At 40.5% G+C, this 23170-nt stretch overlaps 1 protein-coding gene across 1 annotated transcript; it reads right to left on the minus strand.

Annotated features, from left to right (window-relative positions):
* Nucleotides 1–1330: 1330 nt before the first annotated feature.
* CDNF (cerebral dopamine neurotrophic factor) lies at nucleotides 1331–23148 on the minus strand. The gene is made up of 4 exons (XM_055543872.1): nucleotides 22837–23148; nucleotides 9742–9869; nucleotides 8519–8660; nucleotides 1331–3703 (listed from the first exon to the last, which is right to left on the minus strand). Exons 1-4 carry the CDS (start codon nucleotides 22949–22951, stop codon nucleotides 3525–3527), a joined length of 564 nt encoding a protein of 187 aa, XP_055399847.1. The 5' UTR covers nucleotides 22952–23148; the 3' UTR covers nucleotides 1331–3524.
* Nucleotides 23149–23170: the final 22 nt, after the last annotated feature.

The raw sequence follows: 23170 nt of genomic DNA on the forward strand, positions 1-23170 counted from the left end.
GTACACGTATTGCTGAAGCCTGGCTTGGAGAATTTTGAGCATTACTTTACTAGCATGTGAGATGAGTACAATTGTGCGGTAGTTTGAGCATTCTTTGGCATTGCTTTTCTTTGGGATTGGAATGAAAACTGACCTTTTCCAGTCCTGTGGCCACTGCTGAGTTTTCCAGATTTGCTGGCCTATTGAGTGCAGCACTTTCACAGCATCATCTTTCAGGATTTGAAATAGCTCAACTGGAATTCCATCACCTCCACTAGCTTTGTTCATAGTGATGCTTTCTAAGGCCCACTTGACTTAACATTCCAGGATGTCTGGCTCTAGGTGAGTGACCACATCATTGTGATTATCTGGGTTGTAAAGATCTTTTTTGTACAGTTCTCCTGTGTATTCTTGCCACCTCTTCTTAATATCTTCTGCTTCTGTTAGGTCCATACCATTTCTGTCCTTTATTGAGCCCATCTTTGCAAGAAATGTTCCCTTGATATGTCTAATTTTCTTGAAGAGATCTCTAGTGTTTCCTATTCTATTGTGACTCAGTTGTACATATATATATATATATATCTTTTTCATATTATTTTCCATTACTGTTTGTCACAAGATATTGAATATAGTTTCTTGTGCTATACAGTAGGACCTTATTTATCCATTCTATATATAATAGTTTGCATCTGCTAATCCCAAACTCCCATTCCTTCCTTCACCAACCTCCTCCCCCTTGGCAACCCCAAGTCTGTCTACTATGTCTGTGAGTCTATTTCTGGTTTTTGGATAAGTTCATTTGTGTCATATTTTAGAGTCCACGTAGAAGCAATATCATATGGTATTTGTCTTTCTCTTTCTGACTTACATTACTGAGTATCATAATCTCTAGGTCCATCCATGTTGCTGTACCTGGCATTCTTTCTTTCTTTTTTATGGTTAATCATGATAACCACTAGTTTGTTCTTTGTTTCTGTGAGTCTTTTTTTTGTTATATTCACTAGTTGTTTTTTTAATTTCTTAGACTACACATATAAGTGACAGCATACAGTATTTGTCTTTCTCTGACATTTTCACCGAGCTTAATACCCATGTGGTTACTAATGGCAAAAAATGTCATTCTTTTTTAGGGCTGAATAGCATTCCATTGTATATACATACCAGATCTTCTTTATTCAGTCATCTGTCAGTTGACATTTAGGTTGTTTCCACGACTTGGCTTTTGCAAGTAGTGCTACTATGAACACGTGGGTACATGTATCTTTTCAAATTATAGTTTTGTCTGGATATATGCCCAGGAGCGGGATTGCTGGATCATTTGGCAACTTTAAGCAAATGCAATTCCTAAACAAATAAGATGTTTTGAATCAACTGACTTTAATTTTCAAATAATTTTTCTACAGCAGTATTTTAGATGTAATTTACATACAATAAAATGCCCACATCTTAATTATACTGCTGGATGAACTGGATAGTCATATTCACCCATGTAACCATCACCCTGATCAAGATATAGGACATTTCCACACCCCAGAACATTCCCTCTAACTGCGCTGCAGTCGTTTCCCTCTTCCACCTGCCACACAGAGCCAGCGCATCTACAATGAGTACCATATTCTTATGTGACTAGAAAATGGAACCAAAGATGATTTTATAATTTAAATCTGATAAAATAGCACTAAGATTCATAAAGCTCCATGTTGCCTGCAGCTGGTCTTAATAAGCTTCTATCCTCTATCAAAAGCTTGTCTAGAGACTTTCCGGGTGGTCCAGTAGTTAAGAATCCATGTTCCAATGCAGGGGATGAGGGATCGATCCCTGGTCAGGGAACGAAGATCCCACATGCCTCTGGGCAACTAAGCCTGCATGCTACAATTGGAGAGCCTGCACACCTCAATGAAGACCCAGCACGGCCAAAATAAATAAGTTTTTCTAATATGTGATAGGAAGAAAGGCAAATGACCTTGAGCTTAGTTCAATTAACAGTGTGAGTGTAGATGTATGTGTGTGTGTATGCGTGCGCTCAGTTGCTCAGTCATGTTCAACTCTTTGCAACCCCATGGACTATAGCCCTCCAGGCTCCTCTGTCCATGGGGTTCTCCAAGCAAGAATACTGTCCATGGGATTCTCCAGGAAAGAATACCAGAGTGTTTTGCCATCTCCTACTTCAGGGGATCTTCCCAACCCAAGGATCAAACCTGTGTCTTCTGTGTCTCCTGTATTGGCAGGTGGATTCTTCATCACTGAGTCACCTGGGAAGCCCCAGAAGGTAAAGTAATTTACAGTTAAATACAAAGTTTACTTTTTAAAAAACTTCTGATTTCACCAGGTCATCATTTGAGGTTGGGAATTAGGTAAGCTAAACATCTTCTCTTTTGTCCTAATCCAACATTTTTTTTATCAGAGTATAGTTGTTTTGCAATGTTGTGTCAGTTTCAGGTATTACAGCAAAGTGAATTAGTTATACACAGACATACATACACTTTCTTAAAAATTCTTTTCTCATATAGCCCATTATAGAGTAATTGAGTAGAGTTCCCTGTGCTACACAGCATGTTCTTCTTAGTTACCTATTTTATACATAGGAGTGTGTATCAATCCTAATCTCCCAATTTATCCTTTCTCTCCCTGCCCTCAGTAACCATAAGACTGTTTTCTACATCTGTGACTCTGTTTTGTAGATAAGTTCATTGTGCCCCTTTTTTATAATCCACATATAAGCAATATATAAATGTCATATAATATTGCTTATATGTGGAATATGAAAAAAAGGGGAGCCTGGAGAATTTCAGGACTGTATAGTCCATGGGGTCACCAAGAGTCAGACATGACTGAGAGACTTTCATTTTCGTTTTTCACTATATGATATTTGTCTTTCTCTAATCCAACATATTTAATTAAAAATGAGTATACAGATAGCTGGAGAAAGCAATGGCACCCCACTCCAGGACTCTTGCCTGGAAAATCCCATGGACTGAGGAGCCTGGTAGGCTGCAGTCCGTGGGGTCGCTAAGAGTCGGACACAACTGAGCGACTTCACTTTCACTTTTCACTTTCATGCATTGGAGAAGGAAATGGCAACCCGCTCCAGTATTCTTGCCTGGAGAATCCCAGGGACAGAGGAGCCTAGTGGGCTGCCATCTATGGGGTCGCACCGAGTCAGACACGACTGAAGCGACTTAGCAGCAGCAGCAGCAGCATACAGATAGCTTCTGAGTACTCTCTTCCTACTTAGAATCAATTTACTCCACTAATTTTTCAGTGGTTCACTTTTCCCAGTTTAAGGAGATAGGCGATGATAATTGACATACAAGAAAATTATAAGAAAGGCACTTGTAGGTTTTGGTACACTGCAGATTTAAGAAACCACTAATACTAACAGTTCTACTTATAAACTCAGGTAACCAATTCTGAAGTGTCACATCCAAACAAAAAGTCTGAGACCACACATATTGAAATTCCTGGTTCCTCTCAACCAGTGCATCCATATCCTAGAGAGGCATTTTGTCTCTAATTATAGCCAATGGTGCGCTGGCTTCCAGGAGTCAGAGTTCTGTTTGGGGGTGCGTTGCTGCATACTTGGGTGCCAGTTCTTTGATGAGATTCACGTAGTCAGTTTTTTCTGCACAGGCCCTGCACTCTTCTCCCCAGCCATGCAGTATCTGCTTCAGCTCTGCTACTCTCATCTTGGACAGATCCACTGATGCCAAGTCCAGTTTCTTTTCTTTATGACAAAAAGGAAAGGCATACATTAAAAAAATATATAAAAAAAAATAAACTAAGAAAAGCAAATGGTGTTACTCATCTTGGTATTGTCTACCCTGTGATCCAAAGTGGGGAAGAGTTCCAAGGTCTATGGAAACCAAGACATACCTAAGAAAAATGTATCATATATAAAGCTATTAGGATAACTTATGATATACCAGATTTCCTCTCCATGGAATCATACTTGCTGCAAAACGGGGACCTATGCAGCGTTTGTAAAACGAATAGCACCACCTCCTAATTGCTACTTTTAAGGCAAAAAGAAGGTAATCAAGAGGGTGGTGCCTTGGGATGGCCTTGTGTGTGGCCAAATGAAAGCCATGGATTGTTGTTTACTAGAAAGTTATGGTTCACTCTTTCTTTTAGTTTTTTTTTTTTTAATGTGGACCATTTTTAAAGTCATTATTGAATTTGTTAAAATATTACTTGTTTCATGTTTTGTTTTTTGGCTGTGAGGCATGTGGGATCTTAGGTCCTCAACCAAGGATTGAACTTGTACCCCTTGCATTGGAAAGTGAAATCTTAACCACTAGGCTGCCAGGGAAATCCCATGGTTCAGTTTGTATAGAAAGATATGTCTGAGGTAAAACGGATGAGCATATATATTACAAAGCACTAATACAATTAGTTTTTAATACAAATTTAAAGAATTTAAATACAATTTTAAAATATAAATTTAAAGAATATAAATACAATATAAAGAATTTAAGCTAGTTTTAAAATACAAATTTAAAGAAACCCAAACACATGAATGAAATTAGGAGCATTCTCACCAATCCTTAGCTATTTTGGATCTCAGCTTAAACTCACCTGATCTCCCCTCCCCTACCGAGATTACCAAGCCACACAGAGTTGATGTACAGCCCTTTGGGGTATACCAACTTCTCTAATGCTGATGCTTCTGTACCAGCCAATCTGGTTCCTAACATTTTTGCCAATAGTATCTGTCACCAGCATCTAACTCCTCTAGCAAGACTATTGTTTCCCTATTTACAGATTATCTTCAGAGGATGTCAAGAACTCAGCTACTGCTCTATTGCCAAGCCCAAAAATAGAAAAAAAAAAATTAAGCTCATCTATAATATACTCATGACTATGATTTCTGTATCTGAAAGGGGCAGTTTTTCTCTTTCAACGGAAAGTGTCCTCCCCACCTCCCAGCCACTAAATGCATGCTTGCTCATAGCTACAGCACTTTAGTTGACTTATTCAACTATTAGTCCTGGGACTTGTCTGGCTGTCCAGTGGTTGAGACTACACACTTCCACTGCAAGGGACATAGATTTGATCCTGGCCCGGGGAACTAAGATCCCACATGCTGCATGGTGTAGCTAAAATATTTTTAAAAAATTAGTGGCATCCTAGGACTTTTTCAGTTTGACATCTTCTGAAGCATTTCTTTTTGACACCTACATGAAAGAACATGGCATTTAAAAGCCTTTTAATAGCCTAACATAGCTGTCAAGTGACTTATCAAAATTTTCCAGTAAGTGTATCCTAATTTAAAAGTTGAATTTTAGACTTAGGAAAAAACTTAATCAAGGAGGTCAAAGATCTGTACACAGAAAATGACAAGACTTTGATGAAAGAAATTGAAGAAGACACGAACAAATGGAAAGAGATCCTATATTTATGGTTTGGAAGAATTCAGAATGTCCATACTGGACTTCCCTGGTGGTACAATGGATAAGAATCCACCTGCCAATGCAGGGGACACAGTTTCAATACAGGAAGGTTCCACATGCCACGGAGCAGCTAAGCCCGTGGGCCACAACTATTCAGCCTCTGCTCTGCTGCTGCTGCTGCTGCTGCTGCTGCTAAGTCGCTTCAGTCGTGTCCGACTCTGTGCGACCCCATAGATGGCAGCCCACCAGGCTCCTCTGTCCCTGGGATTCTCCAGGCAAGAACACTGGAGTGGGTTGCCATTTCCTTCTCCAATGCATGAAACTGAAAAGTGAAAATGAAGTCACTCAGTCGAGTCTGACTCCTCGTGACCCCATGGACTGCAGCCTTCCAGGCTCCTCCGCTCATGGGATTTTCCAGGCAAGAGTCCTGGAGTGGGGTGCCATCGCCTTCTAACAATGTAATCCCTACTAAAATGCCAGTGGCACTTTTGCAGAGAAAGAAAAAAAAAAAAAGGCCCTAAAATTTGTATGGAATCACAAAGGACCCTGAATAGTCAAAGCAGTCCTGAGAAAGAACAAAACGGTGAAGACAGTTAATAATGCTGTATTGTATATTTGAAAGTTGCTAACAGAGTAGAGCTTAAACAGTCTCATCACAAAAAAAGGAAGAGTAATTAGATGATATAATGGAGCTGTTTGCTAACCATCACAATTTGTAATTACATGATGATGATGGAGATATTAGCTAATGTGGTAATCATATTACACTATATAAGTTTATCAAATCAACTTATTTTATACCTTAAACTTACACACTTTTATATGTCACTTATATCTCAGTAAAGCTGGAAATAAATCAAAGTTGTATATAAAGCCTTTTTATTTGGAGGGTCACTACACTCTGTGCTCCAAAGAATTCATACATTTGTGTGTGTTTATTTTGAATTTAAACTTTTTATTTTAATTGGCATGTAGCCAATTAACAATATTGTGATAGTGTCCGGTGCACAGGAAAGGGACTCTGCCATACATATACATGTATTCATTCTTCCCCACATTTCCCTCCCGTCCAGGCTGCCAATGACGTTGCGCATAGTTCCCTGTGCTATCAGTGGGTCCCTGTTGGCTATCCATTTTAAATATAGCAGTGTGTAAATCTCAATACCAAACTCCCTATCTTTTTCCGCCACCCTTCCCCCACCGGTAACCATAAATTCGAGAATCTTTACAATTCTTAATAATGATTCCTATTCTTTTAAAAAACAGAGAAAGCAGAAACATCCTCTCAGGTTCAAAACCAAATAACACCTTCCTGATTGAAAACATATTCCAAATCTACAATTACCTTGTTTTTTAATTTCATGGCTGATATGACAGAATAATACCTTTAAGAGTAGACGCTTTCATAGCCCAAATTTTAGTATTCCACAGCTCAAAGGCCCTTGTTCAATATCAACTTTTTCACCAAAAGGAAGCTGGGAAAAATTTAGAACTAGTGGTCTATTCAACATAAATAGTTGAAGGAGAAAATTACTTTCTTTTAGGTGCTGGTAGTTTCCTCAGGTTATTCTGGAGAACTTATCATTTGATATCAATTTAAAAAGGAAAGTCTCTATGGCACCCTAAAGCTACAGGCGAAAAGTTGATACCAAAAGTGAATCCAGTCCATGGCTCCCCAGGGGCCTCTAGTGGCCAGCATTGCTGAAACATTAGTTAATAACTCATTTCTTCTCAATAATATCTGATGAATTTTTCTATTATTCAAGGAGCCCAGTAAGATACCTTGGTCATAGCAGAAATTATTCAAAAGAAATGTGCTAAATGAAAGAATCAGTACAGTTTTGTCCCTTTGGGGACTGTTTTTTCTACAGACTCAGTGATTCCTCCTTCTACTTCATTGCTTGGAAGCCAAGAAAAAGATGCTAGTCCATCATCACCACCCTGGAAGTTAGGGCTTGCCCTTGCCCAGTTGGGAAACAGGTTGTCTTTGATATCTTCCAGACATTAAATCTTTTTAAAGCCAGATGTGTAGCTATGGCGCACAGGCATATTACACAGCTATATTGGAAAATAAGACTAAAGTATTAATGATTCAGAGTTGGGTGCTAATTACTTAGGTAGTTTAAAATACTATGCCATGTATGTAACGTGAAACGATGACATAAACAAAAGAAATGGACTTCTGGTGGACCTGCAGGGGTTAAAGGATAGGCTAAAGGCGGAATTCCCTGGCCTTCTATAAGTCCTATTCATCTACCCCAAAGGTTGGCCCAGATACAAATTATCTGTATAAGAATAGATATATGTATGTAAAATTTATAAGGCCAAGGATAACGTTTTAAATAGGACATCTTCCTTTTCTGGCTGTTTATTTTCGGCAGCCTTGATAAGTCTACTTCATCAGGCAAAATCTGATTTAATGTGATTAACCTATTTCCTAAATGTTAAACCTGGCAGAGTGATAAACCTAGGAAGGATGTTAGAGCCCCATTTAAAACTTCAGGGTCCTTACATTACCTTTGAGTAGATGCACCTTTGGTCTTAATAGGTTCGTGAAGTCGCTATGTCATGTCCGACTCTTTGTGACCCCATGGACTGTAGCCCAGCAGGCGCCTCCATCCATGGGATTTTCTAGGCAAGAGTACTGGAGTGGGTTGCCATTTCCTTCTCCAGGGCTTAATAGGTTACCAAGAGCTAATTCACCACAAATAGCTGCTCCCTTGAATTTTTTTTTTTTGATTGGCCATACCACATGGCATGTGGGATCTTAGTTTCCTGATCAGGGATTCAACCCATGCCCCCTGCATTGAAAGGGCAGAGTTTTAACCACTGGACCGCCAGGGAAGCCCCTCCCTTGATATTTTGAACTTTTCCTTGACATATGTAGTTGAAAATGTCTTGGTGATTTAAGAGTTTAAATTTTGCCACTTGGGTGGGCAGTTTCGCCTAATGCTGATTGTGCCAGAATTCATTTTTCTTTCCTGAAAGAAGCTCAGACAACACAGGACACCCTCCACTAGCCCAGCATCCTATTAGCAAGTGTAGAATTCCTTTTCTTCTAACACTGATGGTTTAGAAACCTTGGCCCATGTTTAGGGAATTGGCAATACATTGGACATTTGGGGGGAAAACATTAAACTCCATTATACCATATTTCAGCTCACAGATCTGACTGTCCATCTTCTTCAGCTTCTCACAAATCTTTGCTGCAGGCATGTGCACGCTCATTGGGCGAGTGACCTCACTTAGGATCTTAGTAGCGGCATCTTTTGTGGCTCCTAGATAGTAGCACTGAAGGGGAACAAAGAGAATTTAGGGTCCCAGACACTGGGAAAAGCAAGCAGTATAATTTCCAGAAGTGAGAAAGAGGTTAACCTGGTTTTCATGGCCCAGGTCTTAAATTTAACCCGTACTCACTAAGACATGAGAAAACAATGACTCCATTCCCGTGATCAGCCTAATTAGAAGTGCCTGAAATTCACATTAAACTTAAAGACTAATGATAAGAGATAACAGTTGCTAAATGTTTTGTCTGTGTCAGATGCTGCTCTTAGGGCTTTAAAGGTACTGATGTATTTAATTCTCATAACAAGCCTGTGACATTAGTACTAGAACTTTCCCTATTTCACACCCAAGCCAACTGAGGTCACCCAACCAGCAAGAAGAGACTGAATTAATTCAAAAATCTAGCCTTCTGGCTCTGGGGTCCATGCCCTGTTCCATCATGTTGTACTGCCTTTCAAGCTACCTGAAAAGCATTTTACATTTAAAAATATAAACCTTAATGGTGCAGACAAATGCTGAGATTTTTATAGTGCGTCAGTGGTGAGCAGTTAACAAGGCAAATTTAACTGACAAATTCAATACAACAATTTTAGGCAAAGCAAGTTGGCCCAAGATTGTCTTTAGTGCTATGAAGACAGTATATTGGAACAAGTCATTTGTGTTTACCCAGGAAACACCATTTCAAGATAATAATACTTCATTAATTATGCATAAATAATGATGTAAAAATATTTTGATAGTTTCACTAATTGTCTTGACTAGAAATGTAAAGTCTACCCACACTTAATTCAGGACAGTAAATAAATTCTCATTAGGAATTCAATTGTATAGTAAATAATTTCATTTAAGAAATCATGGAATTGGTTGCCTATGTTTTTTCCAAAAAGCCAGATGAAACCAGACATATTCTAGGTGAAAATACATTGACTCCATTTTCCTGAAAGATCAATTTTTGCTGGGCTTCTACAGGGAACATGCTTGGGGCAAGGATCCAAACAGGAGAACATTAAACTCAAGATAAGAAATGAAACAGTTAGCAGTTTTCTCCAAGCACAGGGGGGAAATGAAAGGTGAAAATTTACCATACCAGGCGGTTTTCTTTTCCTTTGACATCCAAGCAAAAGTTGATCAATTCTTTTTCTATGGTGTCCAGAGAAAAGTTGACTCCTCTGGCTATCAAGGAATTATAGAATCGACTCAAGAATTCTTGACATACTATAAGGAACAAAGAAATTATGTATTTGTGTATTTATGTACAATATCACCACTACCACACCTATGCACATGTCCCTCCCACCAAATAAAAAAGTATGATTCAATGCATTGTGACAACAAATTCATATTATGAGTAAGAATGGTTTGGGGTCTGTACCTATTAGCTTAGTATTGGGCCTTGAATAACATAAGCTTTTTGAATCAATCCAGTCTGTGAAACCAAGTTCCACTCTCAAATATGAATTTCCCACCTAATATGAGAATGTCACTAACCCTATCGGAACATATAGCCAGCCTCCTCTGGGACATGATGCTAGGGACAGCTTTGGTAAAGCACAGAGAAGAATCAAAGTATGTGTCTTGAATGAAGCTCCTTGGTAGTCTGCATCTGTGTCTTTGTTCCAGTTTGAACCCCTATCTAAACAATCATATTCAGTCCCAGGGTCCAAAGTCAGTGAAGAGATGACGATCAGAAGAGGCACAGGCAATAAGAACAACCTAGTTACTGGCTGTTGGCACCATTCTGAGTCCTTTATGTGGATGAACTCATTCCAGTCTCAGAACAGAGCTCTGATATAGATACATTTCCACCCCTATTTTACAGATGAAGAGGCTGAGTCAGAGAGAGGCCAGTGAACTTGCCCAGTAAATGGTGGAGGCAATTTGATCCCAGGAGGTCTCACTCTGGTCCACAGCCTCATCCACTAGGTTACTCTGCAACAGGAGGAGCTGCTTTCCCATGTTGCTGGCTCAAAGGGGCAGATGTGTGGTCCAAGCAAGCTGAGAAGGAGATGGAGACCAGAGCTTATGCTGGAACAAAGCAGCCCTAATATTAGAAAGAGAATTTTAGGGGAATATCATAAGGAAGAGCAGCAATTCTATGTTGTTATTTAGTCACTGAGTCATGTCCAACTCTTTGCAACCCTATGAACTGTAGTCCACCAGGCTCCTCTTTCCATGGGATTTCCCAGGCAAGAATACTGGAGTGGGTTGCCATTTCCTTCTCTAAGGGATCTTCCCAACCCAGCGATCAAACCCGTGTCTCCTGCGTCTCTTACATTGCAGGCAGATGCTTTACTGCGGAGCCATCAGGGCTCATTAAAAATTCCAAAAGATTTTGTCAAATCAGATTTGATGAACTGATCCAAAAATACATATGAAAAAACAAGAGCAAATGAAAGCCAAGAAATTTCTGAAGAAGGAACTTGAGGAGTAGATCTTACTGATATCAAGACAATTCTAAAGCTATAGCATTTAAAACATGGTGGGACTGGCGCAGAAAAAAAAGCTGCTGGAACAAAAGTGAGACTAGAAACAAATCCAGAAATCTAGAGGAGCTTGGTGTAGGATGGAAGCAATGTTAAAAATCAGTGGGGGAAAAAATGCACAAGTCAATAAATGATACTCAGACCATATACCTTGGGAAAAGTTCAATTTAGATCTCTATTGTAAACTACACAAATGTGAATCCCAGGAGAATAAAGACATAAAAGAAAAGCCACAAAACAAGTTTTAGAGGAAAGCATCTTCTTTATGGCATCAGGATAAAGAAGAATTTCTTAAGATCAGATCAGTCGCTCAGTCATGTCCAACTCTTTGCGACCCCATGAATCGCAGCATGCCAGGCCTCCCTGTCCATCACCAACTCCCGGAGTTCACTCAGATTCACATCCATCGAGTTGGTGATGCCATCCAGCCATCTCATCCTCTGTCGTCCCCTTCTCCTCCTGCCCCCAATCCCTCCCAGCATCAGAGTCTTTTCCAATGAGTCAACTCTTCACATGAGGTGGCCAAAGTACTGGAGTTTCAGCTTTAGCATCATTCCCTCCAAAGAAATCCCAGGGCTGATCTCTCTCAGAATGGACTGGTTGGATCTCCTTGCAGTCCAAGGGACTCCCAAGAGTCTTCTCCAACACCACAGTTCAAAAGCATCAATTCTTCGGCGCTCAGCCTTCTTCACAGTCCAACTCTCACATCCATACATGACCACTGGAAAAACCATAGCCTTGACTAGACGAAGCTTTGTTGGCAAAGTAATGTCTCTGCTTTTGAATATGCTATCTAGGTTGGTCATAACTTTCCTTCCAAGGAGTAAGCGTCTTTTAATTTCATGGCTGCAGTCACCATCTGTAGTGATTTTGGAGCCTAGAAAAATAAAGTCTGACACTGTTTCCACTGTTTCCCCATCTATTTCCCATGAAGTGGTGGGACCAGATGCCATGATCTTTGTTTTCTGAATGTTGAGCTTTAAGCCAACTTTTTCACTCTCCACTTTGACTTTCATCAAGAGGCTTTTGAGTTACCAAACCAGAGACTGTACATTTAATTACATCAAAATTAACCACTTTTGTAAATGCAAAATAAATCATAAGCAAATGATAAGACAAGCCACAAACTGGAGGAAGGTATTTACAACTTATATAACTGACAAAGGATTAATATTCCAAACACATTTTTGCTGTGGTCATACCCTTAGGTCCAGTCATTACCAGTACTATAGCTTCTCTGTATTCTCAGTGGAAATAGTTCGTTGTCTGATCTTCACCTCCCATCTTCCTAGCTCGCATCCTCTAACATCCCAGCACCAATGATTCTCTGACCCCGCCAGGTCACATTGATTCTGCTACCTCTCTACCATGCTTCCTCACCCAGCTTAGACTCTGTGGTTCAACATTATAATCACTCCTTTTCACACAAATTCAACTCCCTTGTATCACTCTCCTTTGTTGGACTCACCCAGCAAAATCTTAACGCAGGTTGAAACTTCTTTCCACCCACTTGACACCTACACTCACTCAACATGGCTGGAGGAAACCACACCACGAGGCCCACTGGTCTCGCTGTTAATTCATGACTGCTGATTTCAATGAGCCACCAGTGCTTCCGACAATCCCCCTGCTTGGACCTCACCCACACTCTATCCCACTCCCAAAAGGACGACTACACAGCAGCTCTCTAGCAAGCCTTGCCGAACACCTCCACCCCATCGTCATGGTTGATCCTGTTTCCCATTTCTTCGAGGGGCAAAAAAAAGCAACAAAAGAGAACTCTCATTTGCCTCTGTCTCCGCCTCTACCACACAGCAGAGTCTACTTGAATTCCATGAATGAAGTGTGACAACTTCCACCTGCTAAGTACATCCTATCGCTCCCTGCTCCTGCACCTCTGCCCTCTCTCTTTCCTGTATTGTTCCCATGAACATGCTGTTAATTCTCACATCTTAAAAGCAACAAAGTCTCCCTCAACACCCCTCCCCAGCACCAAACACCATCCCATTTCTCCACTCCTCTTTAAGAAAATCACTCTAAAATAAATTTTATACTTGTTTCCAAGTCTCTCCTATTTTTAGTTTTAAATATTTATTATAGGTTTTTCTGTAGAAAAGAAAGATTTAATTCTTTTGCCCAAACCCATCTCCTGTAAAAAGCGTTTGGTTGGATATTTTTATGTAGCCTTAAAATCTTTGAAAGCACAGGGAAGCCTGCGTGCTGCAGTTCATGGGTTTGCAAAGAGTCACACAACTGAAAAATAGCAACAATCTTTGTCTTCTAACTTGAATATTTACAACTTAGTACTTAAAAAATATAATAATGCCACCTGCAGGAAAAGAGCTACAACTTTTTTTTTAGGATAATGATAAAGTTTAAAATCAGGTTAGTGAAATTATTAAGCTACCTGTAAACTAGGAACATTGTTTTCAGCAGTTCCATCCACACCTTCTAGAACTAAAGTTGGTCCCACATTATCTGCTCCACTCGATTTTGGATGGAAAAAAAAGACACCAGATTAGTCTTGCTGGTGTCAGGACCAGGGGGAATTGCTACCTAGGAATAAGATACACGTTATAATGCGTTGAGACTTTAAGAATAGCCAGAAGTTCTTGAATAAATGTAGGCTAAACTTGGTCATTCCAATTTTATTTTTACTATTGCCTTAAATAAATTAGTTCCCAATTCCATACTCAGAGACAGTTTAGTAGTGACTCAGTGCTTGGGCTCTGAAGCCAAACTTTCTGGGTCCAAATCCTGGCTTTACTATTTAATGTTTATTAGCTGTGACTTCAGGCCTTTCAACATTGAATCATCTGACAGTCTAATTGCCATTCCTTGAAGTTTTATCAGTCTTTTTTTTCTGTGCTTAAGTGCTTAAGTGTGCTTTTTCTGTGCTTAAGTGCTTAAGTGTCCTTTTGTGTTTTTCAGTTTCCTTCTTATGTGGTTAGATGTGGAATTATTTTTTATTTATACTGTTTGGAATATGCTGGACTTAAAAATCTGTGGATGGGTGATTTTCATCAGTTTGCAAAAATGAGTTATCATCTCTTTTGCTCCATCCATACCGCTCTCTTCTCCTTCTGGAAGTCCAATTAACATACGTGGGAATTTTTATCTTGATCCACATTGTACCTTTATCTCTGTTTTGTATTTTTATTCTCGGAATCACTCAGTGATTCCTTCTAGACAATTTCTTCAGTCTTCAACTCTAATTCTTTTTCTCAGCTCTGTCTAATCCACTATTAATCCCACTTATTTCCTATTTATTTTCATTTGTTTGGCTGTGCCGGGCCTTCGTTGCTGCATGTGGGTGTTCTCTAGTTTCAGCACATGGGCTTCTCATTGCAGTGGTTTCTCTTATTGCAGAGCATGGGCTCTAGGTACCCAGGCCTCAGTAGTTGCCCTCGTGGGCTTAGTGGTTGTGGCACATGGGCTCAGTTGCTCTGAGGCATGTGGAATCTTTCCAAACCAGGGATCAAACCCATGTCCCCTGCTTTGGCAAGTGGACTCTCCAACACTGACCCACCAGGGAAGTCCTAATCCTAGTAATTTCTGTTTGTGCATGCTTATTTGGTTCTTTTCCACACATGTTGGAAATATTTTTAATAGTCTCCTGCCCTTTATTCATATTTTCAATCCCTTCATTTCTTTACATATAATAAACATATTTTATATTCTGTGCCTGATAATTCTAATCCCTGAAGCCTTTCCAGGTATGCTGCCTCTGTCTCTTGTCTCAACTGGCTGCCACTTAGGATGCTCTTCTTCCCATGTGTTTGTGACTTTTCTAATTGTGAGCTTTCTTTCTGAGAACTTTGTTGGAATTATTAGAATTTTGTGGGACTGGGTTGAAGGTAGATTCCTATCAGTGAGATTAACATTTGCTCATACCTACTTGAAATCCCTTTAAACTAAATTCTCAGTTTTAGATGTTTTGAATCACCCAGGTTGGCTGTGTACATTTGGACTTCGATGTATATTGTGTGGTCACTTGTGACTATGAGTGATTAGGAGGTATTTTTTGTTTTCCCTTTTATTCAGTAAAAAAGTTCAAGTACTACAATTCCCTTTAGTCTCTGGAGATGGTGGTAGAGTTGTGGTTATTTCCAGGTCACCTTTTATAATGAAGGTCTAGCTCTCCAGGGTTTCAAACTAATTGGAAGAGGATCCAGTTATTATGTGCCTAACTTGAGAAGGTTCTGGGCTATATCTTTATCCTCCTTTTTTATTTTATTCATTATTTTTATTTTATAGCCATTAAAAATCTAACTTCTGATCGCCTGGGTGGCAAATACTCTCAAGAAAAGTCCCAGCCTCAGGGTCCCTTTACCTCTTTTGGTTCCCATTTTCACATTGTTTTTGGCCTCTGAGTATGCCTTCCTGGGCTTCCCTGGTAGCTTAGTGGTAAAGAGCTCACCTGTCAATGCAGGAGACATAGGTTCCATCCCCGGGTTGGGAAGATCTTCTGGAGAAGGACATGGCAATCCACTCCAGTATTCTTGCCTGGGAAATACCATGGTCAGAGGAGCCTAGCAGGCTACAGTCCATGGGGTTGCAAAACAGTCAGACACGACTTAGCAACTAAACAACAGACAACAAGGCCTTCCTAACTTACACTTCATATTTTTCATTTTATCCAGTGTTTTTAGTTGTTTTCAGCTGAAGGACTAGAAATGTCCATTTTTAGAACATGATTTTTTATGCTATTTAATAAGAACAGAACACTAAATATAATAGCCATGTCATGGTTTTAACAAACATTTATTGAGCAATTAGTAAGTGCCTGACAGTATTCTACAGGCTGTTGGAAAAACAGAGTTCCTACTCTCAAGGATTACATTCTAGTGAATAAATAAAAGTCTCTTGTGGCTATGAAGGAACATCAACTTGGTAAGGAGGATAGAGGGTGACAGGGTAATTCTAAATGGGGTGGTCAGGGAAGGTCTCTCAGATAAAGTTGTGTTTGAGCAGAAAACCTAAGGAAATGGGAAAACAGATTAAGTGGACTGCTGGGGAGAAACTTTCCAGGCAGAGGGAAGAATAGGGCAGGCGTGTCCTTGGCAGCACCAGGAACAGTCAGGGAGCCAATATTAGGGAAGTAGAGTGATGAAGAGAGAGGGTAGGAGAAAATGAGGTCAAATAAACAACAGCATGTTAGGTCATCTAGGGCCTTGGGGCCATGGTAGGGACTCTGGATCCTGCTCTGAGAAGGGATGCCATTAAAGGTTTTGAGAGGAGTGCAGTGGTCTGACATGACTTTTACATTATGCCTCTGGAGGTTCTTCAGAGAATACCCTGCAGGGGGGCAAGAAGGAAAGGAGGCAGAACAGTTTGGAGGTTCTTAGAATAGCTGCCTATCTTGGACCAGGGTGGGAGCCTTGGAGGTGATGAGATGCTGGATATATTTTGAAGGCAAAGCCAAAAGAACTTACTAATGGATTAGATGTGGCATGAGAGAGTCACAGAGGTGTGGGCAGAGACAGAAGTCAAGAATGACTTCAAGGATTTTGGCCTGAGATACTGTAAGAATGGAATTTGTCATTTGCTAAACTGGGAAGCTCAGCAGGAATTCAGTCTGTTTTTTTTTTAATGTATTTTTGTTATTTGACCACATTGGGTCTTAGTTGCAGCATGTGGGAACTAGTTCCCCGACCAGGGATCAAACCTAGGCCTCCTGCACTGGGAACGCAGAGTCTTAGCCCCTGAACCCCCCAGAGAAGCCCCAGGAATTAAGTCTAGACATACTTAAATGAAGTTTGAGATACTTGTAGACAACTGTGACAACTAATTTTATATGCATCCACTTGGAGAGTGTTTTTGAATGAGATTAACATTTAGATCCATGAACTCTAGGTAAACGGATTGCCCTCCATGATGTGGATAAGCCTCTTCCAATCAGCTGAAGGCCTGAATAGAACAAAAATGATTGCCCTTCCCAAACATGAGGGATTTCTCCAGTAGACTGCCTTATGCACCATCAACTCTCCTGGGCCCCCAGCCTGTTGGCCCACGATACAGACTTTAGATATCTCAGTCTCCATAATCAGGAGAGCCATTCTTTATAATAAATCTATCTGTATGTATGTATCTATCTATCTTCTTGGTCTGTTTCTCTAGAGAACGCTAATATACTATTTGACACTGCAAACAGTAAGGAGCAGCTAGGTATGTACATCTGGAGTTATATGATTATATTCTTTGCAGCCAAAGATGGAGAAGTTCTATATAGTCAGCAAAAACAAGACTGGGAGCTGACTGTGGCTCAGATCATGAACTCCTTATTGCCAGATTCAGACTTAAATTGAAGAAAGTAGGGAAAACTACTAGACCATTCAGGTGTGACCTAAATAAAATCCCTTACAACTGTACAGTGGAAGTGACAAATAGATTCAAGGGATTAGATCTGATAGACAGAGTGCCTGAAGAACTATGGATGGAGGTTCATGACACTGTGCAGGAGGCAGTGATCCAAAACCATTCCAAAGAAAAAGAAATGCAAAAAGGTTTTCTGAAAAGGCAAAAAGCCCTTACAAATAGCTATGAAAAGAATAAAAGCAAAAGGCAAAGGAGTAAAGGAAAGATATACCCAATTGAAGGCAGAGTTCCAAAGAATAGCAAGGAGAGATAAGAAAGCCTTCCTCAGTGATCAGTGCAAAGAAATAGAGGAAAACAATAGAATAGGAAAGACTAGATATCTCTTCAAGAAAATTAGAGATACCAAAGGAACATTTCATGCAAAGATGGGCACAATAAAGGACAGAAAAGGATCATCAAAAAAGCAAGAGAGTTCCAGAAAAACATCTACTTCAGCTTTATTGACTATGCCAAAGCCTTTGACTGTGTGGATCACAACAAACTCTGGACAATTCTTAAAGAGATGGGAATACCAGACCACTTGACCTGCCTTCTGAGAAATCTGTAGGCAGGTCAAGAAGCAACAGTTAGAACTGGACATGGAACAACAGACTGGTTCCAAATTGGGAAAGGAGTACATCAAGGCTGTATATTGTCACCCTGCTTATTTAACTTATATGCTGAGTACATCATGAGAAACGCTGGGCTGGATGAAGCACAAGCTGGAGGCAAGATTTCCGGGAGAAATATCAACAACTTCAGATATGCAGATGACACCACCCTTATGGCAGAAATCGAAGAAGAACTAAAGAACCTCTTGATGAAAATGAAAGAGGACACTGAAAAAGTTGCCTTAAAACTCAACATTCAGAAAACTAAGATCATGGCATCTGGTGCCATCACTTCATGGCAAATAGATGGGCAAACAGTGGAAACAGTGATAGACTTTATTTTCGGGGGCTCCAAAATCACTGCAGATGGTGACTGCAGCCATGATATTAAAAGATGCTCCTTGGAAGAAAAGTTATGACCAAACTTGACAGCATATTAAAATGCAGAGACATTTCTTTGCCAACAAAGGTCTGGCTAGTCAAAGCTATGGTTTCTTCCAGTAGTCATGTATGGATGTGAGAGTTGGACTATAAAGAAAGCTGAGTGCCAAAGAATTGATGCTTCTGAGCTGTGGTGTTAGAGAAGACTCTTAAGAGTCCTTTGGACAGCAAGGAGATCCAACTGGTCAATCCTAAAGGAAATCAGTCTTGAATATTCATTGGAAGGACTGATACCGAAGCTGAAACTGAAACTCCAATACTTTGGCTACCTGATGCAAAGAACTGAGTCACTGGAAAAGACCCTGATGCTGGGAAAGATTGAAGGCGGCAGGAGAAGGGGACAACAGAGGATGAGATGGTTAGATGGCATCACGGACTCAATGGACGTGAGTTTGAGTAAACTCCGGGAGTTGGTGATGGACAGGGAGGCCTGGAGTGCTGCAGTCCATGGGGTCGCAAAGAGTCGGACACAACTGAGCACCTGAACTGAACAATAAAATGGTGTTAAAGGATGAGACCATAGGATAGGGAGAGATCCCAGGTCTCAGTGTGATGTAATTCCATTGTGTAGGAGTTGAAAAGATGTAAAGAACCAGAAAAGACTGAAATAAGAAGCCAGTAAGGTAGGATGAGAACACAGAATGAGTGTGTCCCAGGAGACAGTGAAGAAAGTGTTAAAAGGGAGGGACTGACTGATAAGTTGTGTTGAATGTTGCTGATAGAATGTGGAAAACATGCATTTTGATAAGTATGCAAAGGAGATACCTGCTGTAGTGATCAATGCAGAAACCATCTTTAAAGCTTCCTGGTGACCTCTGATTCTCCTCTTCCTGCAAAAGAAACCCTGTGTTCTGATGCCTCAAAGCTCCTTCTCTATTCTCAAATACACCTTCAGAAGATATCCACACTTCAACTGTTGCTCTGTCAATGTATTACCTGGATGATGGAAGTTGGGAATTCTAACTTGCACTTTGAATGATACACTTTTGACTCACTAAAAGCTATATAACCTGTTATTGAAGCACTATATAACATGTGTTCAACAGAATTGAACTATGCTCCATGGTAGCTGCTGGAGATGATGTGGGAAGAGAAAAAGTCTTGACTGTCAAGGAAGGCACATGTGGAGAAAGCCAAAATGATTTCTCAACACTATGAGACATCTACTAGATACAAAAGGGAGGCACCTCCCTTGAGGAAGTTGGAAGATCAGTAAAAGATACTATGTATGGGAATTACATGATCACCACACTAGGGGAAGGATGCAATTGTGGCAGCTGAAAATGGTGAAGGTTGGTAACAAGGCACTGGAGCTGGGCAGAAGAAAGGAGCAGAGTCAATCAGAAGCTGGAATCAATAGCCCCAGTGTTTGATGGGTTTAGGGGATCAGGCAGAGAAGTCTAGTCTAGTGGACTAGTTATATACTGGTGTCATAGCATAACAGACTTGGGGGACTGAGAAAGAGAGGAGAAAATAACTTTGGTTTGTGACTCTGTTGAGTTTGAAGTAGAAGATATCTAAGTAGATGTGTTCAGTTGTCCGTTGGATGCAAGGTCTGGGACTCCAGAAAGGAGATGGGGTAGATATAAACATCTGGGATTAATCAGACTATGGGTAGGTCAATTCCCATTGCACAGAAGAGTGTGTAGACTGAGAAGAGAGGAGGACAGAGGGCAGAATTCTGAAAAATTCTAATATTGAAGCCATGGCTAGAGAATTAGAAACTTACAGATACTGTTAAGCAAATGAACACAGAGACAGGAAGCAAAAGCAGGGGTAAAGCAGTATCATAGCCATAAGGAGAAGAAATTTTAAGGACTTCCCTGACGATTCAGTGGTTAAGACTCTACCATTCCACTGCAGGGGGTGCAGGTTCCATCCCTGGTAGAGGAACTAACATCCACATGCCATCTGGCATGGCCAAAAGGGAGAGAAGAAATTTTCTGAAAAAGTCAGTGGTGTCCCATGCCAAAGAGAAGTCACAGTAGAATAGAAAAGATTCCTTGGGCTTACATGAAGAGAGTAATATCACTATAAATCAACTAACAAATTAGTTTAAGGATTCTGGCATGTATTTAACCAGATAACCATACTCCTTTTACTTATGCTGTAGGGTTTTATTTATTAAAATTAGTCCCATAAGTGAATAATTATTTCAAAGTAAAAAAGAATTTTAATAGTCCCATAATACAATCCTTTAAATGAGATTCAGAAATATTTACTTTTTTTTTTCCCAGTAAAGCTTCACTTGACCTAAAACAATCAGAAACTTAAATATTCTCAGGACTCAGGCAGATAAAATGAATGGGTAAACCAATCCAAGGACCAATGTGCTGTCCTTTCTGAAAAGAGCAGCCACAGCTAATTCCCACTATATGGACAGATGGGCTAGTCTTGACTGGTAACCTGGTTTTCAAGATAAGTCAGAAATCTGAATTTTTTAATATGACATCTCCCAATTTCAAAATACAGCCAATTTTGATGTTTTGTCAGGTTTCTTTATTGATAAAAGAAATCAGTGGTGCCCCATGTCACAGAGTAGTCATGATAAGAATGGCAATTTGCCCTACATTATGTATAGTATAGCATTTTAATCTTATACATCAATGGGAAGTTAATTGGCTAATGATAAAGACTCATAAGCAGAAACAGACCCAGATCTAGACTTTTTCGTTTTGTTCTAAAACCAGTATTTCCTTTGCTATAATTCTAGTGTTAACAAAGGGGAACACACACCCAGGTTAGTCAGACATGCCAGTTAATAATCACAATATGCTGTAATTAAATTCAAGTTAGAAGCTTCAGATTTAATTAATACATATGCTCTGGCTTTTCTGAAATGTTTGTAAGTAGAAACTCCAGAAACTAAACTGCTGATGATTAATCCAGTAGTTTATGCCTTATAAGTTCTGCTTTATACGTGTAGGACCCAGTTAAGTTATACGGGAACTTTAAACAAAATTACGATATTTAGCTGAGTAACTACCTGTATCTAAAGTTTGATAATAACATCATGTAGGTATTTTAAATTTCTGGAGAAAAGCTGAATTATTGCAGGGCCGACAGAAAACTGGACTCCAATTGTGAAGACTTATTCACTTATATGGTACAGTCTGTAGTTACCCATTCATTCAGCATGTATTGTGAAGCTACCATTTCCTGTTATGTGAGAATAGATTTTCAGGCTTAGGGATGAGTGAAGGATATACATCTAAGGTAATTATTTCAATGAATTAAACACGAGGTAAGTGCTCCAGTAGTCCAGGAGGAAGGAGCTGAAAGTGAAAGTCGCTCAGTCGTGTCCGACTCTTTGCGACCCCATAGACTCCTGGCCAGAATACTGGAGTGGGTAGCCTTTCCCTTCTCCAGGGGATCTTCCCAATCCAGGGATCGAACCCAGGTCTCCCGCACGGCAGGCAGATTCTTGACCAGCTGAGCCACAAGGAAAACCCAGAGAGGGAGGAGCTAGCACAGCTAATTATCTTCTTTGATCTCATTAACAGCCCTCTGAGATAGGTATTATCACGTTGATTTTTCAAGAAACAGTTATAGTGCCAGTTGGAGCCAGAAGGCTGAGTGGGACATAGACCCATCTATTCTAGCTGCAAGTCCACAGAGGAGATTCTGTGAACAGCAAAGGACTCATTCTTCTGTATTCCTCCTTTTTCTAACGAGTTAAAGTACTCCTTTGTAAAGCACCTTTTCCCTGTGAAGTCCTAACAAATGTTAATTCTGTCCTCTGATTTAAGCCATTTCACCTCAATTACAGATAGTTTGTCACGTTTTGTCTTTTTGAGAGTTACAAACTAATTTGAACTTGAAAGACTTCTGTACAATACAAGTGTTGCCGGTTAGGGCAGCACGTGTCTCTGCAGCTAGACGTGTGTGCACAAAATTGAGTCCAAATCTAAACGCACCAGCTCATGTGTACACCCGTGGCGGATGCATGTTGATGTATGGCAAAACCAATACAATATTGTAAAGTAAAAAAAAATAATAATAAAATAAATAAAAATGAGGGACAAAGAGAAAAGTAAATAAATAAATAAACGCACCAGCTTTGACTACGGCGGTTTAATAGAGCAAGACCAAGAACGCAGTCTGAAGGTGTCACTGGGCCCAGCTCGAACTTTTGCCTAGGCTTGGACGAAGGCGATCAGAAACCAGGGCCAGGGCCCGCATTCCTGAGTGTAATGTTATTTATAGCCAAGGCTGGGAGACGCCAAAGCTAACAACAGCTGCGCTGTGACCTGGTGCCACCGCCATGCAAGCAGGTCTCACACCGCTCACCTTCACAGTCGGCGCCCGGGATCCCCCCGGCCTCCTGGCTCTGCGCCCGCCCCGGGTTAGAGACCCAAAGTCCGGCGCAAAAGGCCACCATTGCGGCTGCGCCGCCGCACCACATGCTGAGCCAGCAGTTTCAAACTCCTCGCCAGTTGCGAAAAGAACAGCCGCGCGGGTATCGCCCGCAGGACGAAGCAGCGCCGAGCCTGGGATGCAATGAATCTACCCGGAGTTGCTAGGACAAATGACGCAACTCAACCGTGAGTTTCCATTGGCTCTCAGGAAAAGAGGGTGGGACGAAGGAGCCGTTTCGTTCCCCATCCCCGACCTGCGCGTGCGC

Source organism: Bubalus kerabau, chromosome 13 (genome assembly GCF_029407905.1).
Source record: "Bubalus kerabau isolate K-KA32 ecotype Philippines breed swamp buffalo chromosome 13, PCC_UOA_SB_1v2, whole genome shotgun sequence".
NCBI classification, from domain to species: domain Eukaryota; kingdom Metazoa; phylum Chordata; class Mammalia; order Artiodactyla; family Bovidae; genus Bubalus; species Bubalus kerabau.

Excerpts from the sequence above, each read along its gene's own strand:
- CDNF (XM_055543872.1), bottom strand. The coding sequence starts at position 22,951 with ATGTGGTGCGGCGGCGCAGCCGCAATGGTGGCCTTTTGCGCCGGACTT. Across the intron at positions 8,661-9,741 it reads AAGGAAAAGAAAACCGCCTG|TGCTACTATCTAGGAGCCAC; the intron begins GTATGGTAAATT and ends GTTCCCCTTCAG. Across the intron at positions 3,704-8,518 it reads GATCTGTGAGCTGAAATATG|AAAAGAAACTGGACTTGGCA; the intron begins GTATAATGGAGT and ends TTTGTCATAAAG.